This window comes from Gopherus evgoodei, chromosome 4 (genome assembly GCF_007399415.2).
Source record: "Gopherus evgoodei ecotype Sinaloan lineage chromosome 4, rGopEvg1_v1.p, whole genome shotgun sequence".
Lineage (NCBI taxonomy): Eukaryota > Metazoa > Chordata > Testudines > Testudinidae > Gopherus > Gopherus evgoodei.
Genome location: NC_044325.1, coordinates 116007850 through 116027241, shown reverse-complemented (window position 1 = coordinate 116027241; position 19392 = coordinate 116007850). Strand labels below are relative to the sequence as shown.

At 47.6% G+C, this 19392-nt stretch overlaps 1 protein-coding gene across 2 annotated transcripts in view; it reads left to right on the top strand.

Annotated features, from left to right (window-relative positions):
* Positions 1–11915: 11915 nt before the first annotated feature.
* PNPLA2 (patatin like phospholipase domain containing 2) overlaps positions 11916–19392 on the top strand; it is a 49889-nt gene continuing 42412 nt past the window's right edge. Inside the window, exon 1 of one of the 2 annotated variants that reach the window (XM_030560671.1) lies at positions 11916–12477. In XM_030560671.1, the coding sequence (XP_030416531.1) occupies positions 12291–12477 (187 nt within the window). In that variant the 5' untranslated portion in view covers positions 11916–12290. The remainder of the gene's footprint in view (positions 12478–19392) is intronic. The other variant, XM_030560670.1, reaches the window with a different exon arrangement.

Here is a 19392-nt window from a genome sequence, read left to right as displayed (position 1 = left end):
TGTCAGCCAGGTTTACTGAGCTTCTTAATCCTTTACAGGTAAAAGAGACATTAACCCTTAACTATCTGTTTATGACACACCTCCTCACCAACCCTTGTACAGGTGACAAGATGGAATCCTGTAGCAGTCCCTGGGAGGGCCCCACCAGCAGCCTTTGAGATCCCTTAGTCATACAAGAATGATCCCACCCCAAAGCAACTCCATTCACTCCTGGTACATCCCCCAACTGAGTCCACACACCTCAGATCAACAGTATCAAAGGCAGCTGATAGTTTTAAGAATGTCAGGGCGGAGATGCAATCTTTACCCATTGCCAGGAGATTATCTACGGATGTAACAAGAGCTGGTCTGTCCCATGCCACCAAATTAACAAGTGTCCAAAGGTACTTCAGCCACCTGATTGTCACCATTTGTTCAATAACTGTAACCAGAAAAGGCAGCTGAGATACAGACTGATAACTGGCCTAGCCGAGTCTCAATGGCTCCTCGTCTATCACTTTGTATGAGCTATGCTCTGCACAAGAGGCCTAACTGCTCCAAATGTCCTTCTCCCATTCTTCACCTGTCCTCCTATGCTGTTCTTTAGGCCTGGAACTATCAACCCAACCTGATGTATTGGCCATCTACCATGTACTTCAAAACCCTCCTGAAAATGCAGCATTCCTGCTAAACCTTATGCAACTAATCTGACCTGGAAAACATACTCTCAGGTTTGTGTGTTTAAAAACCAACTGATTACATCACACCACTTTGTGATAAATATATAATCAGATCACTTGGTGCTCTGTTTGGCTGCAGCATGTGGATAGTCTATGATAAACCCCTGGGTGCAGAGACCACTTCTGTATTCTGAACATACCAGCACTTGTAAAATACTGCATTGGTGGAGTTCCCAGATTACCCTCAAGGTGGCAATACACTTTACATAACATTCCATGAAGCTTACAGAGGGAGGGGGACTTACCTATGTTTTAAGCAATTAGCTGTGCAGGAAGTTTGCATGCCTGTTTCACAATTCAATAACAAACCATCTAGTCTGTCTTGTGAAATGATAAAAGTTTACTCCAAAGAAGGAAGCAAAGTATTTTCATCTATTCTCCCCAACTCCCAGTCTTTCTAGTTGCCACTGAACTGGTTTATAATCAGAGTGCTATATCTGGAAATCTCCATCAGCTTCCTCTAATGCACTGGGCCAAATTAATCATAGTTCTAACTCCATTGACTTCAGCAGGTGTCTACCAATGAGCAATTTGGCCCATTGCTTTGTCTCTATAGATGCTATTCTGTATTTTCAGTTGTAGCTTCCTTCTTCACAGTCATAATGCTTCTTGCATGAATCATCATAAAAGCTGCTTTAAAAGATAAGGACAAGGGCTTGTTCCTACTGAAACCAAAGGTAAGGCCCAGAAGGTTGTGGAATATTGTATACACTATAATCCTCTGAAGCTATCCCTTTCTCTTCATGTATCCCAATGTCAGGAACAGGGCTTACTTTGGTACATCCTATGGCACAAGCTCTGTTCCAAAGGTAGTGATGTCAGCAATATTGGGAAAGGAAGGAGAACCAAATCTTTATCCTGGAAGTTATGGTGGTAACTGATTACCATAAAATACCTAGCAAGGGAGAGTGCTCTGCTAATAAGGTTGGTGGTGAGAGATGGAAACTTTCATCTCTGGGATATTAGTTCTACTCCAGTTCAGCACTGATGGAAAATCATTTCTTGAAAGCACCTCAGAGCAGGAAGCATGACATCATCTCTATTTGGAAACTATCAGGTATATCCCAGGTGCTACTGGAAATAGTAATTAGGTGATAGCTCTGTGGTGGCATCTGTGAAGTCAATTAGTGCTCTCCATTGAGTCACTGAGGGTAGGTCTACACTGCACCTGGGAGCAAGCCTCCCGGCTCAGGTGAACAGACTCAAGCTAGCATGCTAAAAATAGTAATGTGGCACTTGTGGCTGGGGTGGAGACTGGTTAACTACAGAAGCTCAGAGACAGGGTGGGCTTAAGAGTCTGAGCTGCTGCCTGAGCCACAACATCCACACTTCTACTTTTAGCACGGTAGCTTGAGCCCATCTTGCATGAGTCTGACTACCCAGGCTATTGCTCCAGCTGACACTTAACTGCATTACATTTGGGTTTGTTTTTTAAAGGAAAAAGTAGTTGTAAGAACAAATATTGCCATACTATGAAAGCAAAGACACTGTCCTGGCATAAACTAGTGAAGCAGAGCTGTGTTATGAAGGTCTAATACACAGTCACAATGCACAAAGGCAATCCTAAAATAGGGAAAAAGTCAACTGGAGTCTTTTCCCTCAGCTTTAGTAAGAGTTGGATCAGGCCCTGGATTGTCTAAAGGAACATTGTGTAGTCAAGCTGTAACATATGAATGTAATAAAAAAGAGAGGCTGACATTGTGTATGTCCGGTACCATAATAATAGCATCATGTTAATTGTTTGTAACTCAGATGACTAACAAGAATGTAATGAAAAGGTTGCAGAAAAAGCTTTCTCATTGCATACTGAGCATTCAATGGGCATGAATGAACATGCAATTTTTGATGAGCATCCAACATGTCAGAAAGGCAATGGTGTAAAGCCTGCTGACACAACATGTTTGAGGGTCACACAGATTTCCCTACCACTGGTTGCTTACTGAAAAATCACGGGCTTTGTGGGATTACCACCTGGGAGAAAAACATCATCATTATTTTGTTTGCCAACATTTTCTTACCAGCTAAAGAATCCAGGAAGTGTTCAGCAAGAAATTACCGTTTACACTGTTTATTGCAAAAATCATAACAATGTTGTGCTATTTTGCCAGGCAATAATAAGTGCTAAGTCATATAACCTTGAAGGACAAAGACTGAGTGATGTAAATATCTGAGATGATTCTCAACTGTTGCAGCCCCAGCACTATTGTTTTTCTCCTTCAGATACAGACTGAACCCTGCAGTTTACAAGGTGCAGAAAAACAGGCAGAAGCAACATTAGCCCAAGAGGAAAGTTGGTCTTTTGGTTGAAGCACTGAGCTAGAATTCAAGGGATCTGGATTTAAGTCCCAACTCCTATGGCCTGGTCTACACTACGCGTTTAAACCAAATTTAGCAGCGTTAAACCTTTATTGGTGCTTAATTTGCTGCACCTGTCCACACAACGAGTCCCTTTATATCGATATAAAAGGCTCTTTAAACCGGTTTCTGTACTCCTCCCCGACGAGAGGAGTAGCGCTGAAATCGGTATTGCCATGTCGGATTAGGGTTAGTGTGGCCGCAAATCGATGGTATTGGCCTCCGAGCGGTATTCCACAGTGCACCATTGTGACTGCTCTGGAAAGCAATCTGAACTCGGATGCACTGGCCAGGTAGACAGGAAAAGCCCCGCAAACTTTTGAATTTCATTTCCTGTTTGCCCAGCGTGGAGCTCTGATCAGCACAGGTGGCGATGCAGTCCCAAATCCAAAAAGAGCTCCAGCATGGACTGTATGGGAGATACTGGATCTGATCGCTGTAGGGGGAGACAAATCTGTTCTATCACAGCTCTGTTACAGAAGACAAAATGACAAAGCATTTGAAAAAATCTCCAGGCTATGATAGACAGAGGCCACACCATAGTGCTGTGTGACAAGCATATCAGAAAGCCAAAGAATCAAATGGACGCTCATGGAGGGAGGGAGGGAGGGGGTACTGAGGACTCCAGCTATCCCACAGTCCCTGCAGTCTCCAAAAAGCATTTGCATTCTTGGCTGACCTCCCAATGCCTGAAGGGTCAAAAACATTTTCCCAGGTGTTTCAGGGTATATGTCGTCAATTTATACCCTTCCCCCCCCCAAAAGAAATGGGAAAAAAAACGTTTCTTGCCTTCTTTCAGTGTCACCCTATGTCTACTGCATGCTACTGGTAAACAGGGTGCTGCAGCGCTGAACACCAGCTTCCCCTTCCCGATGGCAGATGGTACAATAGGACTGCTATCCATTGTCATTATCAGCCTGTGAGTGCTCCTGGCTGGCCTCGGTGAGGTCAGCTGAGGGCACTGGGTAAAAATGGGAATGACTCCCGGTCATCCCCAGCAGATGATACAGAACAGCTGGTAACCATCTTCATCATAGCAACCAGAGGCTGAGCTCTATCAGCCTCCCCCTTTCATGTCTAAAGAAAAGATTCTGTACTGCCCGGACTATCATAGCAGCTGGAGGCTTCCTCCCCCTCATTTTATCTCACTAAAAAGTCAGTGTTTCTTATTCCTGCATTCTTTATCACTTCATCGCACAAATGGGGGGACACTGCCACAGTAGCCCAGGAGGGTTGGGGGAGGAGGGAAGCAATGGGTGGGTTGTTGCAGGGGCACCACCGAGAATGGCATGCAGCTCATCGTTTCTGCGGGATCTCTGGGGCTCTGACACGGAGCGGCTGTGCTCTCTGGTTCTCTAGTACACTTGCCCCATGTTCTAGGCAGGACTGACTATTTTTAGACAAAACATAAAGAAGGGAATGACCTGGGGAGTCATTCCCATTTTTGTCCATGCGCCCCCGGCCGACCTCAGCGAGGCCAGCCAGGAGCACCCATGACAGCAGCAGATGGTACAGAATGACTGATAACCATCATCTCATTGCCAGTTTACAATGGCAGACAGTGCAATAGGGATGGTAATTGTCTCTGTTACCTTGCAAAGGCAAATGAATGCTGCTGTGTAGCACTGCAGTACCGCATCTGTCAGCAGCATCCAGTACACATACAGTGATAGTGACAAAAGGCAAAACGGGCTCCAGGGTTGCCATGCTATGACATCTGCCAGGGCAATCCAGGGAAAAAGGGCACGAAATGATTGTCTGCCATTGTTTTCACGGAGGAAGGATTGAGTGACGACATTTACCCAGAATCACCCGCGACACTGTTTTTGCACCATCAAGCATTGGAATCTCAACCCAGAATTCCAGTGGTCAGGGGAGATTGCGGGAACTATGGGATAGCTACAGGATAGCTATCCACAGTGCAATGCTCCGGAAATCGACGCTAGCCTCAGTACACGGACGCAAACTGCCGAATTAATGTGCTTAGAGTGGCCACATGCACTCGATTTTATACAATCTGTTTTACAAAACCAGTTTATGTAAAATCAGAATAATCCCATAGTGTAGACATACTCTATGTGATGTTGAGGCAGTTACTTAACCCTCTGTGCCTCAGTTCTCCTCTGTAAAATGTGGCTAGGAACGTTTCCTTTGGCTTTGCCTATAGCAGAAAGGTTTTTTTTCAGTATAACCTAAAGCAAGGGTGGGCAAACTATGGCCCATGGGACTGTCCTGCCCGGCTCCCGAGCTCCTGGCCTGGGAGGCTCATCCCCGGCCCCTTCCCTGCTGTCCCCCTGCCCCCACAGGCTCAGCTCTCTCACTCCACCGCCAGTGCAATGCTCTGGGCAGCGGAGCTTGAGCTCCTGGGGCAGCGCACCTGCAGAGCCCAGCCTGACCCAGTGCTCTGTGCTGTGTGGTGGCGGCGGCAGCGTGGCCCAGCTCCAGCTGGGCGGCGTGGCTGTAGTGCTGCCAGCCACTGGTGCTCCAGGCAGCACGGTAAGGGGGCAGGGAGCGGGGGTGGGGGCGGTTTGGATAGGGGGCAGGGAAGTTCGGGGTGGTGGTCAGGGGGTGGGGGTGTGGATGGTGGTCGGGGGGGAAACAGAGGGTTGAATGGGGGCAGGGGTCCCAGGAGGCAGTCAGGAAGGGGGGGGGTGTTGGATGGGGCGGCATGGATCTGAGGGCAGTCAGGATAGGGAGCAGGGGTGTGAGTGGATGGGACAGGGGTCCCAGAGGGGCCGTCAGGGAATGGGGGGGTTGGATGGCGCAGGAGTCCTGCAGGGGAGGGAGGAGGGCAGATAGGAAGTGGGGGCCAGGACATGACCCCATCCCCTAACCAGCCCTCCATACAATTTACTAAACCCGATGCGGCCCTCAGGCCAAAAAGTTTGCCCGGCCCTGACCTAAAGTATGAATTTAAACCAATACACTTACACCTCTCAGGGATGGTCTAAATAATACTTAGTCCTGCCATGAGTGCAGGGGATTGGACTAGATGGCCTCTCGAGGTCCCATCCAGTCCAATGATTCTTTGATTCTGTGACATGGGGTCACAAATTGAGCTAGCCCTTTAAGAAGGTTGGGGTGCACTTGTCCCAGCTTAGCTCTCCTCCCCAGATGAAGGAGCTCAGTGCTGAACTCATGTGACAAAGGGCCTGTGACTAAACCAGGCTTGTTGGGGCTGGGGAGTGAACAGCCTGTGGAGCATGAGCAGGGAGGAATTGCAAACAGCAGTAGACCTGGGAGATCAGAGGAAGTCAGAATTAGTGGTTTATAAAGAGTGGGAGGAGAGTGAATCTAGGAAGAGGCCCTGGGAAATCGAAGCTCCACAATGAGGCTATCGGAGGGAGGTTAGATAACCCTGTTATGGAGTGTTCCCAGGATCGGGAACCTGTAGTAGAGAGTGGATGTGGGTGCCCCCATACTGCTGTCATGTGTGAGGAGGATGGAAAGACTGTATTGTCATCTAGTGAGGTGATGTGGTAAGCCCTGTGACCAAGGGAGGATGACAGGTCTGACTAGTGCCCAGCACCTAAAGAGTTGGATGCCAGTGGTTGGCTGAAGTGAGGGAAACTGAGGCAGCAGATGGGCCTCAAGCCAAGCTGTGTAGCTTCCTGCTGCAACCTGTGTAATCCCTATATAGCTGTTCTTATTACGGTATAAGTCTCTGGGGTTAGTTTATGTGGCTTAGGGAGGGGGTTAAGCTAAACCAAAAATAGCTACTCTGACTCTGGAATAAGAGTGTCCACATGGACAGTTATGCTGGCATAAATGGAGAAATTCTCCTGTGTAGACAAGCTTTTCATCTTTCTTGTCTGTGAGCTCATTAGGGCACAGGCTAACTTTTAGGTTTTGTCTACATGGGAACACATCACCAGTTATATGCATATCAGTGTTTCATTTTTTTCTTGATCCTGAAACCAGTGAAGCCAATGTCAGTTAGGATACTTGATTCCCTCACTGCAAGTGTTCCTAACCTGACTTTATTGGTGCTTAATTTGCTGCTGTTCTGATTTTTTTTCACTCTCCTTTAATGCCTCTCTAAATAAGCAGTTACACAAGTGATCTAAAAAAGTACAGTTTAGGGCTGGGAGTCTTTTCTATTTCCTGTAGTGTTAATTTTGGTCTCCCATCAGCACTTCTCATCCTCACATTGTTGTGCCATTTAGCTGCGGGCCATAAATATGGCTCACACATTCCAGGATCTTTCTGGGCCTGTGTGCTGAGGTAGTGCTGAGATAGTACTTTGTCATGCTGTCTATTGGACAATCCGATAAAGGCAGCTGATCCAATGCCCATGGGAGTCAATGACAGTCTTTCTACTGACTTTGTCTGGCTTTGGGTCAGGCCCAAAACATGTTGTCCCAGAGATGACTTACTACTGTATTACCCATCACTCCCTGCCCTCCCACAAAAAATGAAGAACGTGGACACATGGATCCCCTTGCATCCCATACTTTGCGTTCTCTTCCACTGAAGGAGATAATCCTCTCTTGTCCAAGTTTGTTGGCACTGCCTTCCAAGAACTTCCTTGTGCTATCCCTCTGGATCAGTGACCTCCAAGAAGCAGAGTCCCTGGGGAAGGCAAGCTACAGCACTAAAGCACTCAATTGGAGCCTGTGTCTCGATTACTTTACAGCAAATCTGCTATTATAAAGAGCACCACCACCCCTCAGAGGCACAACCGCTGCCTGGTCCATCCAGCTAATTATAGGAAATCGGGAAGAATTGCTGTGTAATTACTCACGGGACTTGGTCTTCCTATTGGCAGCACAATGCTGATCCTGCATTCCTTAGTCCGTCAACCCCCTCTGTTGGTTTCAAAGTGTGTGTGGGGTGACCAGAATAAGGGTCATAGGACTGGGTCTCATGAGTGTGCTTCTGTCAGTTCCATATATCCTGGAATTTCCAGCACAGTTTCTGTTTTTTCTGACCGGCGATAGAAGTGGCAGGGAAATGGAAAAAATCTTCTGCAAACGTTGTGAATTTTCCTTGCTCCCCCATTTTTCTTCAAAATGTTCCCACTAGTGCTTTGCTTCGGGCTCTGATCCTGGGAGTTCCGAAGTCCCACAGCACACATTGACTTCAGTGATGGTTGTGGGCACTTGACATCAGGCTCATAGTTTCTGTTATAATGGGGCAATAGCTCCACCATAGTTGAGAACGACTTACGGTTTAACCGCTGACTCTGCTATGTGCTCTAAATACCACAGGCTGTGCGGTGCCTCAATAGAGTTCATCCTAGGGTCTACATTTGAGTCATTGGAACAAGAGGGTCCTGAGACACCCCCCAAAAAATCACATCCAGATTTTACAGTTACGTCTTATTCTTCACAATAAGCTCAAACTATTGCACTCATCCACCCCAGTTTTAGTCAGCTGGTGTCCAGCACCCACTGCCTCTCTGAGGAAGCAATACAGGCATTAGCACCTCTGCTTACAGAGCACTTCTGAGCAGAGGTGCAAACTACATGGAAGCTATGGGGAACACTCTCAGCTCTTAGTACCCAAGAACCATGAGTCTGAATTTGTTCCTTGGGATATTTGCATGCTGTGTACAACCTGCCTTTGCTTGGAAACTGGGGCCACAACAGGGCTCTCCTTGGAAGTGCGAGTGATGTTCATTATTTTGAGGGAGATCAGCCCCCCACAACTGTACCCTCAATTCCATCTACCTGTCTATGAAAGTCCTGCCCTGGGCTCATGTGGGCAGCAGTATGTGGAGTATGAAGCGTGGTATGATGTGTGGGGCTGGGCTGATCCGGAAGAGATTAGGTGCCACATAAAAATGACATCAGCAGGCTGGTGCAAGAATCCCAGCCAGGATGAATCAGTTTTCTGCTGGTAGAGCTCCTACTAGATAGCTTTCAGCATGATAGACTAGAATTTTGCAGGCCCCTGGAACAGGTCTGCTGGATGCACACACCAGGGACACAGCATTGCAGGAGGGTGGAGGGAAGGAATATGGAGAATAGGCATGCATAGTGTGTGGGACAGGCACTTAGGACTTGTCTACACTGGGGAAACTATTTGAATTAAAGTAAGGTATGAACTTAAAGTGCAAGATCTATTCCGGAATAAATCCATGTGTAGACAAACTGTAAGGCAGGGAGACAGGGATGAGAACATCCATTAAAATGAATGGAGCAGTTCACAGCTTAGAACTATTTTTAGGCTTCATTAAGTGCCATGAAGAGTACTTTTTAAACTGAGAACATCCTTTGAGATGAATGGGACCATTTCACATCTCTGCTTCCAAACCTGCAGGTAGATGTGCAGATCCCCTTCCCCATATGAGGCCCAGACCTGGGGTAGGAACTCTGGATTACCTCTCTCCTCCATTTTGATGCCACCAGCTCTGATGTGCAGTGCTATGGCCCCTCCAAGCTTACCACGGTCAGGGAGAGATGGAATTTGGTAGGTGAGTGATGGAGGTGAGTGCCCAGAGGCACAAAACCAGCTTAGCAGTGTTTGTGAAGCAAATTCAGCATAATTTGATCAAATGTTTCCTAAGATGCAGCCCCACCAACATGAGATGCTCCTAATTATCAGAATGCTCTAGAGTCCATGTGTGCAGCTATACTGGCATAATAATAATATATGAAGATATACCTATCTCACAGAACTGGAAGGGACCTTGAAAGGTTATCAAGTCCAGTCCCCTGCCTTCATTAGGCAGGACCAAGTACTGTCCCTGACAGTTGTGTTTTTTTGCCCCAGATCCCTAAATGGCCCCCTCAAGGACTGAACTCAGAACGCTGGGTTTAGCAGGCCAATGCTCAAACCACTGAGCACTGATTGCAACAGAGTCTGGGATTTGTGGTAAAAATTTGGGGCCAGTGGAAGGGGGATCCATGTGCATAGGACAATTATCTTGAATATTGGTATGGCACAATAGGAGCCAGGGTATACATTATGGTGCAAATTTGGTCAAAGGGTTCCTCAGATACAGTCCCCACCCCACTAAGGACTTCATTTTAATATTAAAATTACTCTAAAATCCACAGGCAGGGGAGTGAGGTGGCAGCGTTGAAAACCAGCGTTCTGCAACAGGGCATAGGATCATAGGAGAAGGGGGAGAGCACCCATTGAGATAATAAATGGAAATATACCTATCTCATAGAACTGGAAGGTCATAGAATCTAGCCTCCTGCCTTCACTAGCAGGACCAAGTACTGATTTTGCCCCAGATTCCTAAGTGGCCCCCTCAAGGATTGAAATCACAACCCTAGGTTGAGCTGAATGAGGTGGTTCATGTCTCCCACAGCTGATATGTCATTTCCATGGATGAATGGGGAGGTTCAAGTCTGCAATTCTCCTGTGCTATGCAGAGCCTCTTCCCACTCTGTTAGTCCCCAAAGTGGAATATGGAGTCTTGGGCTTCCCTCCCCTTTTCTGCCTCCAGCTGGTGCCTGTGCTCCTGCAGCTACTGCTTTTCCTTCTTCCCATAGTCCCTCCAGCTGATGTAGAGATTAGCCACACCAACGATCTGGATCCTCCTTTTAGAGGGTGATGTGTATGTTTCCATGTGTGGTCATCTCACTGATGATGTGCAGGAAAATGGGGGCTGGGTAAGCAAGGGGAGGCCAGCTACAGATAGGGCAAGTGGGGCTATTTGCCCCAGGCCCTGGACCCCACAGGGGCCCCCACTAGAATATAGTATTCTATAGTATTGCAACTTTTTTTATGGAAGGGGCTCCCAAAATTGCTTGCCTCAGGCCCCCTGAATCCTCTGGGCAGCCCTGGCTATAGAGAGCAAAAGCAACACTACACACACACACACACACACACACACACACACACACACACACACACACACACACACACACACACACATTTTTTTCTTTATTCATCAGCAACACACACAAACAATCCACCCCACAATATACACACCTCACTGCATTATCCTGTACTCCCACAATACACACACAACCCACCCCCAACTCCAAAACCCTGTATGCCCACAACATCCCCCCACTCCAAAACTACTACTCCCAGATACGCAAACCACCCCAGAATACACACACAACATGCCACAACAACCCTAACCCATCGCTCACACCACCAGAACGCTACACCCCACAAAAACACATGCGCACCAGGCCAAAGCTCTTCATCCCCTTCACACACACCCCATCACACAATCCTCAAAACACACAAGCGTCATCACAATACACACGCACATACACAGAGGTGCCTAGCTAGACTTCCTCTGGGCAGTGAGTGGATCTCTTGTCATCAGTCTGGGCCGAACGCCTCCGGAGCTGGCAGCCATAACTGCGGAGCGCACCCCAGCGAGCCATATGTGCATTCCAGATGTGCGTTCCACAGCTGCGCGCCCAGCTCCCTCCCCTTGGGCTGCCCTTTCAGAAGAGAGCCGTGAAAGGGCGCTCCTCAATCATGCAATAGATCAATTTGGCACACTAGCCAGGAGAAAGCAGATCGTGAGTGTTTTCCACCGCAAACCCCATCCCTCCCGATTTGCAACCCCATGGACCAGGCAGCAGCAAGTCTTGAGCAGGAGCCCAGATAGTTACACTGCCTGGTGGAAACTGCACCTAGTTGCAAAACGGGAGGGTTTCTAAACGCGTCGGCACACCGGCAGCTGCAGCTGGCGCCGGTGCCGAGCGAGAAGTCCTCCCCCAAGCATTTTTTTTCCACTCAGAAGCCTCTTTGCATAGCCCCACCCGGCGGTATAGGCTCACCCCCGCTGCTATTAGCCGTTGCAGGAGTCTCCTCCCTCCGGCCCCTTGCATTTGGCGCGGGATTGGCTGCTCCGGCCCCACCGCTGACAAGCCGGAGCCCCTCCCCTGCCAGACCCGCATCCGATATAACACTGTCACCCTCCCCTCTGTGCTGCTCATCAGGTGCAGGCAGCGGTGGGGGAGCAGGCGGAGGAAGAGGGCAGAGCAGGAAGGGACCGGCACAGGAAGGAAGGCAGGCGCAGCGCATCCATTCCCCTTTATCCCGGGCCACGGCCGGCAAAGCCCAGTAGAATGTGAGCGGGAAGAACGACGCACGCGGATCGGGGGTGCCACAACTTCTCCTGCCCCTAGATCGCTCTTGCCGGGCTTGCCCCCCCGCTCCGGTCCTCCGCTCGTATTGCCCAGGCGGGGCGCGGGGCGTTTGTCCGCTGAGGGCTTGGCGAGCCTCGGCTGCCCTCTGCCCCGTCCCCCACCCATCTCTCTCCCCCTGGAGGCGCTGCCAGGCGGGGAGGCGATGTTCCCTCTGGACTCCCCCTGGAGTATCTCCTTCGCAGGCTGCGGGTTCCTGGGGGTGTACCACATCGGGGTGGCCAGCTGCCTCCAGGAGCATGCCCCCTTCCTGGTAGCCAATGCCAAGACGATCTACGGAGCCTCCGCTGGAGCGCTGACTGCCACGGCCCTGGTCACTGGAGCCTGCTTGGGTGAGGAGTTCATAGCTTTGGGGTGCGCGGTGGTGAGAAGTCAAATAGCCTGTCCCCGCTGCTAGTGCAGGGCGGATCCGGCCTTATGCCTTCCCAGCCATGTAAAGTAGGGCCGGTATGTGTGTGTGTGTGTCAACCTGGGGTTGTGACTCGCGCGTGTGTGTCATAAACGGGGTGTGTGGTGGCAGAGGAGGGGACGTTCATAAGCCTGCTCTAGAGCCAAGCTAGATGGGAGGTGGGCCATGAGATGGAAAAGTTTGAGATCGATTGGACAAGAGAAGGCCGCTAAGGGATCCTCTCTGTTCATCACAGGAACAAAAAATACACTCGAATATGCAAACTATTTTGCCCCCAGGCGATCCCTTTTGCTGGTAAATTCTGTGCTGCATATAAGCAGTTTTTGTTTTTGTTTTTTAATGTAGAAGCTCTTTGAACCAGGGACTAGCTGTCTCTTGTGGCTCCTCTCCATGGGGAAATGGAACGGCATTACTGTTGTGGAATAAGCTGTTTGGGAACAGCTCCCCCAATGGACACTTTTCTGGAATAAATGGACTATTTTACAAGAGAGTGCCCACACAGGATCTCTTTTTCTTAAATCATATGTATCCACCTCTAGGGAACTGCTTCTCCTCTATTCTCCTTCCAAAATATTCTTTCAAGTTACTTTATGTTTCTTTTTACATAAGACCGAGCAGGAGCACGGACTAAAACCAAAGAGGGACATTCCATTTGAAATGGAAAGTGAAAACACATCCATAAACAACAAGACTAATATGGGTTATGTGGATAGACTTCAGTGAAGCTGGTTTTTCACAGATCAGCTTCTTTGTAAGTGATCACTATGGGCCTGATATAGCCCATGAAAACTTATACAAGGATGCCTAGTGACTATGTTGGCCCTGTAGTGAATGTCAATTTATAGTATAGTTAATGGGAGTCTTTAGGGCAGAGGTGGGCAAAGTTTTTGGCCTGAGGGCCACATCTGGGAATAGAAAATGTATAGTGGGCCATAAATGCTCATGAAATTGGGGTTGGGGTGTGGGAGGGGTGAGGGCTCCGGCTAGGGATTAGGAGTTTGGGTTTAGGAGGGTGCTCTGGGCTGGGATTGAGGGTTTGGAGGATGTGAGGAGTATCAGGGCTGGGGCAGCGGGTTGGGACATGGGGAGAGGCTCAGGGGTGGAGGCTCCAAGTGGTGCTTACCTCAAGCAGCTCCCGGAAGCAGCTGCATGTCCCACCTTAGCTAGGCCAGGCGGGTCTGCACTCTGCCAGGTCTACATGCACCACCTCTGCAGCTCCTGGCCAATGGGAGCTGTGGGGGTGGCTCTTGGAGTAGGGGCAGTATGGAGAGTGGAGCCCCCTGGCTACATGTAGGAGCTGGAGGGGGGCCATACTGCTGCTTCTGAGAGCTGCGTGGAGCAGCCCCCAACCCTGCTCCCAGGCTGTAGCGCCGGAGCAGGAAAAGCCCCGGGTCCTGCTCCCCAGTGGGTGCTCAAGGGCCAGATTAAAACGACTGTTGGGCCGGATCCAGCCCACGGGCCCTAGTTTGCCCACCCCTGCTTTAGAGCATGTGTTGCAACGAGATTGTTTTGTACATTGTAATGCATTGATAAAATGTGGAACTTTCATTCAACTTTGTTCTGAAAAGGTACTTTTGTTATAACATCGTCACATTAGATGGGAACTGCTGTGCATTCATGGTACTGGACTAGCATTATGGCTGTGATGCAGATTGATCAAAGCCAATTAATATAGGAAATTAAGCATGACTTTTTTTTTTTTTTAATAAACCTGTGTCGTTGGACCACAGTGGCACAGGCTAAGCAAAGATTCAGCATTCTGTAACTTCAGTGTAGTTAAAAGAAACATACTCATTGCTCGTTGTCACTCTTTCCCCACCGTGTGGGGATGGAAACTTACAGCCGATGAGTTCCTAATGGCTTTGTACTGGAAGCAGAAAAGTGGCTGGAGAAAAAGTGGGGGCAGCATATAATGTGCTTATGAGTTTGGCCACCCATGCTGATTATCTGTGTCTCCAAGAAACCAGGAAATCTCTTTAAATAGAAAGGCTGACAAGGGGATAATCACCTTTCTAAACCTGCTCTTTTGCAGTATTCAACCTTCTGCTTAGATGTTTCCTCTGGAACGTAAAAGGAAATGTAGCTTTACAGAATATCTCCTTCACAGGTGCACAAGTCAGCAAGTTTTGTTTTATTTGTGTGTGCCATGGACAACAACCAAGTGAGATCATAGGGGGCCTTGCGGCTGTTCATTCCGGAACTGCTAATGAGACCCTATAATACAAGGTGTTCAGTGATGTTGTCAAGGCTGATTCCCCACTCTGGCACTTCAAATGCTGAAGGTGGGGAGTCCACAAGGATATTAAAAATTAATACTGGCCACTCCAGGCTCGTATTAAACTCCCAAGGTGACAGCTTCTCTCTGACCTTGGCTTGGTAAACGCTGCCACCACTGGAATGCAAAACCCCTTTCGGAACCTAGGAAGATGCACTTGGGAATTCCTTCCTGTGGGGTACCCTCAAGCCCTGTCACCCACCCCCTTTCAGGGAAGAACTGAGAAAGGAAATTAGCTGTTGCTGCCAGCTAATTAAACAACATATGCACAAACCTCTTAGGACACCAAAAATCTGTTCTTAAAATAAAATAAAAAAAAAATCTGGAACTTAGGCTTTTTGCTAGAGTTTTTTAAAAGAGCAATTCCAAAAAATTAAGCACCCAAAATAGCTTTCTTTGGGGTTCATCTTAAAGGTTACAAGCAAACCAAAGCATCTGGGGTTATCACAGGGGAGTCCATTAGCCATAAGAAATAAACAGAAATAACCCTATTCACATCTTTTTAAACATTCCGGATATACTTACACATTTGGGAGTTCCAAATAAGTAGTTCTAGGTATGATCTGATTTATGATTGTCCCTGGCTTAAAGCTTCTCATAGCATAACTGCTCCTTGTTCCCCTGTTTCCTAGAGAAAAGCAGACACAAAGGGGAAGTTGTGGGGTTTATTTATGTATTTATTTATTCAATTTCGTTTTCTCCCCATTTTTTTTAAAGTTCTAGTCTTCCCATTGGCTCTTTTGGTCAGGTGCCCACTCAGTTTCCTTTCACTGGTGGACGTTTTTAACCTTTTACAGGTAAAGCAAGCAGAGAACAGCCACCATGAGGGACTTATAGCTAACTGGCTGGCTGGGCGTCCCCGCCTCTTCATTTATCACAGATGCCATAGATAAAATGTCCAGGAAACTTTAGTCACTTGGTGGACTGGACTGCCAGACCTATATAGCTAAGAAGTGCCCCCATGTGCAACATGCAGCAGTATAATGGATTTTAAAATGTTATATGTAACTAAACTGAGGAGTGTGTGTGTAATATATAATATGAGGCGTATTTTGTGTTTGGCTGCGAAGAATTCAGAGGTGAAGGGGTTAACAATGGCTTACAAGCATCTGCCTCTTTGTACTGAACTATCACGCTCTAAACCTGGGCACAATAAGAATTGATTCTACTCACCGTTTGTCGTCCTCTCCTTTCCCTTGACCCCTGGATGTAAGGCCTTTTTAACGGTTCTGTCTGTTCTGGGGGACCTGCTGTGGTTTTGGAGTGGGGGTCCTACATGCAATGGATCAGGCCAACTTATGTGGCAAGACCAAACCATGTTTTACGTACATTGGGGACCTGAAGGCCAGTGGCTCTCAACCTTTCCAGAGTACTGTACCCTTTCAGGAGTCTGATTTGTTTTGCAAAGCCCCAAGTTGCACCTCACTTAAACTGCTTGCTTACAAAAGCAAACCTCAAAATACAAAAGTGTCACGGATGGTATTACTGAAAATGGCTGACTTTCTCATTTTTACCATAGAATTATAAAAGAAATTGGAATATAAATATTGTACTGACATGTCCTTGTATAGAGCATATAAACAAGTCATATGAAATTTTAGTTTGTACTGACTTTGTACCCCTCATTGAGAACCACAGCTATAGACTGTAACTGGTTTTCTCTCAACATGACTACTTCCACAGTGAGGACGAGCCTAGATATAACTGCACCCTATGGGACCTTAAACACTTACTTGTTGGGAGTTTGCCAGAATGTACCTTGGGTGGGGAGTATACGGGCCATCCAAACTGCAGTCTGGGACTGTAGCCTTGCTCCTTGTGCCATTTGCTCTGGTGGAGGGGGTAGGACTTCTTTAATCTATCACTTCCCATGGAGGAATCAGTCTAGAGAGAACTGCCACTGACAGGGATGCCCTTGATGCAGTTGCTTCTCTGTCAGCCACAACTTTGTTCAATGGCAGAACAATTAAGCCATGTCTATACGTACAGCGCTGCAGCGGCTCAGTTGTGCCAATACAGCTCTGCTGCTGCAGTGCATGAGGTGAAGATGCTCTATGCTGATGGGAGAGAGCTCTCCCATGGTCATAACACCTCTCCCCCCCACCTCCACAAGTGGCAGAAGCTATATCAGCTGAAGAAGCTCTTCTGCCAACATAGTGTTGTGCACACAAGCTCTTAACGTTGGTGTAACTTATGTCACTCAGGGGAGTGGTTTATAAGTTACGCCGACATAGGCTGTAGGGCAGACATAGCCTTAGATTCTACTCGGAGAATCCCATTGCCACCTATTCTGCAGGAGAACTGGTGTAAACAAGAAACTGGGTGCCAGGAACTCCTGAGTACTGCGTCTGGTTCTGACACAGATTCCCTTTGTAGCCTCAAGCAAGTCACTTATCCTGTCTATCTCTATTACTACTGTTTGTATTCCGGTAACACCTACAGTATGTCAGGTGCTGTCTGCACACAGTCCCTGCCCCAAAGAATTCATAATCAGGGACTTCTATAAACTAGGATTAATAATATTTATTTGCCTATATCCTGGGGGGCATTGGGGAAAAAGTGCTGAGGAGAGACAAGCCTAAAACCAGATCCTCAGCTGGTGTGAATCAACACAACTCCATTGAAGTCAATGAAGCTAAGTTGATTTATCCCTGCAGAGAATCAGTACCTAGAGCGAAACCCTTCTGTGTTCTGTAGGGTGGTTTGAAATCTGATCTGAACTTGGCATCTCTAGTCTATTTCTGTAGCTGAGTGTGGAGCTCTGTAGGAAATGACAGGTGCCACTTTCCTGTTAATGGGAGGGCAGAAAAGTCAGCAGAATGCAAGGTGGCTGACTCTGGTTTGCCACTGAAGGTAAAAGTGGCCATGGTGCCCAGATGGTGCATTTCCAACAGTCTCTGCACCTCATCCCTGTTGTAAACACTTGACTCTGAACTCTAGACTGTAGTTCAGGGGTTAGGCTTAGGGAGTGCATGAACTGAATCACTAATGGGAGAGGACACAAAGGTTGCAGATTCCTGCACTTGTCAGCAAAACAGCTTTTCCTGGAACAAGCTATCAGTGGCTGCATGACAACTGCAGGAGGCTGGGTGGTAGCAGGTGCTTTAGGGTACCAGTTGCTCAGGGTTCTAATGCTAATTGTGGCAACTGTCCTGTGGTGCTTTCTAGTCTTCAGATTAGAACACTAAGCCCTGTTTGTTTGCCTGCAGATATGATTTGAGGCTATGGTACATCTGTGCCTTGCCTCTGAATTCAGCTGGACCCCATCATGCCATGTTAAATGTTGTCTGGGCAGGGTGAGGTTCTTTTGTACGTTAGAGCATTTTACCTGATTTCATTCTGTCTCAAAAGTCCTGATCAAAGTCAGTGGAAAGACTCCTTCTGCAAGCTTCATTGGGCTTTGAGTCAAAGCCCCAAGTCCCCTATTGCCAGGCTTCTGTTAGTAGCAACATCTTCCCAGTCTGTACTTGGTCCCTGCAGCATGTAACTATCATAGTCTCAGATTGCCTCCAGCTTGTCACTGGGTTGATTCCCCATCATTCCTGAATTCGGAGCAATTTATTTGTATTATGGTTGAGCACCAGTCAAGATCAAGGCCTCAGTGTGGTGGGTGCTGTACAAATATGGAACAGAGTCCCTGACCGAAGACCTGTTACTTTAAACAGGGGCAAGATGCCACAGGTGAGTGAGGAACACAAGGCAAAGACAAGGGTGATAGTGGCAGGAACACAGTTGTGTATATTAGCTCTGTGTGCAAATAGCTGTAGGTAGAATGAACCACTTTTTAAAATGTAGCCATGTCTGGGTCAGAGAGGAGAAAGCTGCTTGGTTTTAAACAGTGGGGAAGTGAGATAGGGCAAACTTGGATATGAACTCAAGGGCAGAACTCTGTTCTTAGTGCCATGGACTCATTAAACTGGGGACCTTCCCTACTCTTCAGTAAAATCTCTCCTGACCACCTTTGAGTGACGTATAACCATCTCCAATATTCCCATAGCATAGCTGATAGATCTGCCTTAGAGGGATGACTGGCAATATCAAACTCTTCTGGAATTTGAACCTGTGGTTCTAGAGAACCTTGGCATTTTAAACCTGATGCTTAGACCAGCAGATCATCCCTTCTGGCTTATGTAACCTATAATGTCCATGGACCTGTAACCATCTCCAGTATTCCTGTAACCTGCAACTGCTGTCCTGTAGAGAAGCATAAAGAAATGCAGATTGGCTCTGCTAAATCAGCCACTTTTTCAAGGAGGAGGTGGGTTTATTGTACTCACCTGGCTACCACGAAAACACGTTATCAGTGGGAGCCTCAATGATTCACCTGAAGCATAAATCAGCTGTGATACTATCAGCAACTGCCATAAAGCATGTGAAGACATCACCAGTAATGAAAATCCTGCGCACACTGCTGTGAGCCAACATAGAGGAGGCCACAGATTTATAAGCAGGATAATATTGTTTGCTCATGACATTCTTTAAGAGGTTGTCCTTAGGTTAGAGGCTATACAAAGGTTTTATTGGTGTCATAGTTAAGACCTTTTGTCCCAGTCTTGATCTGGG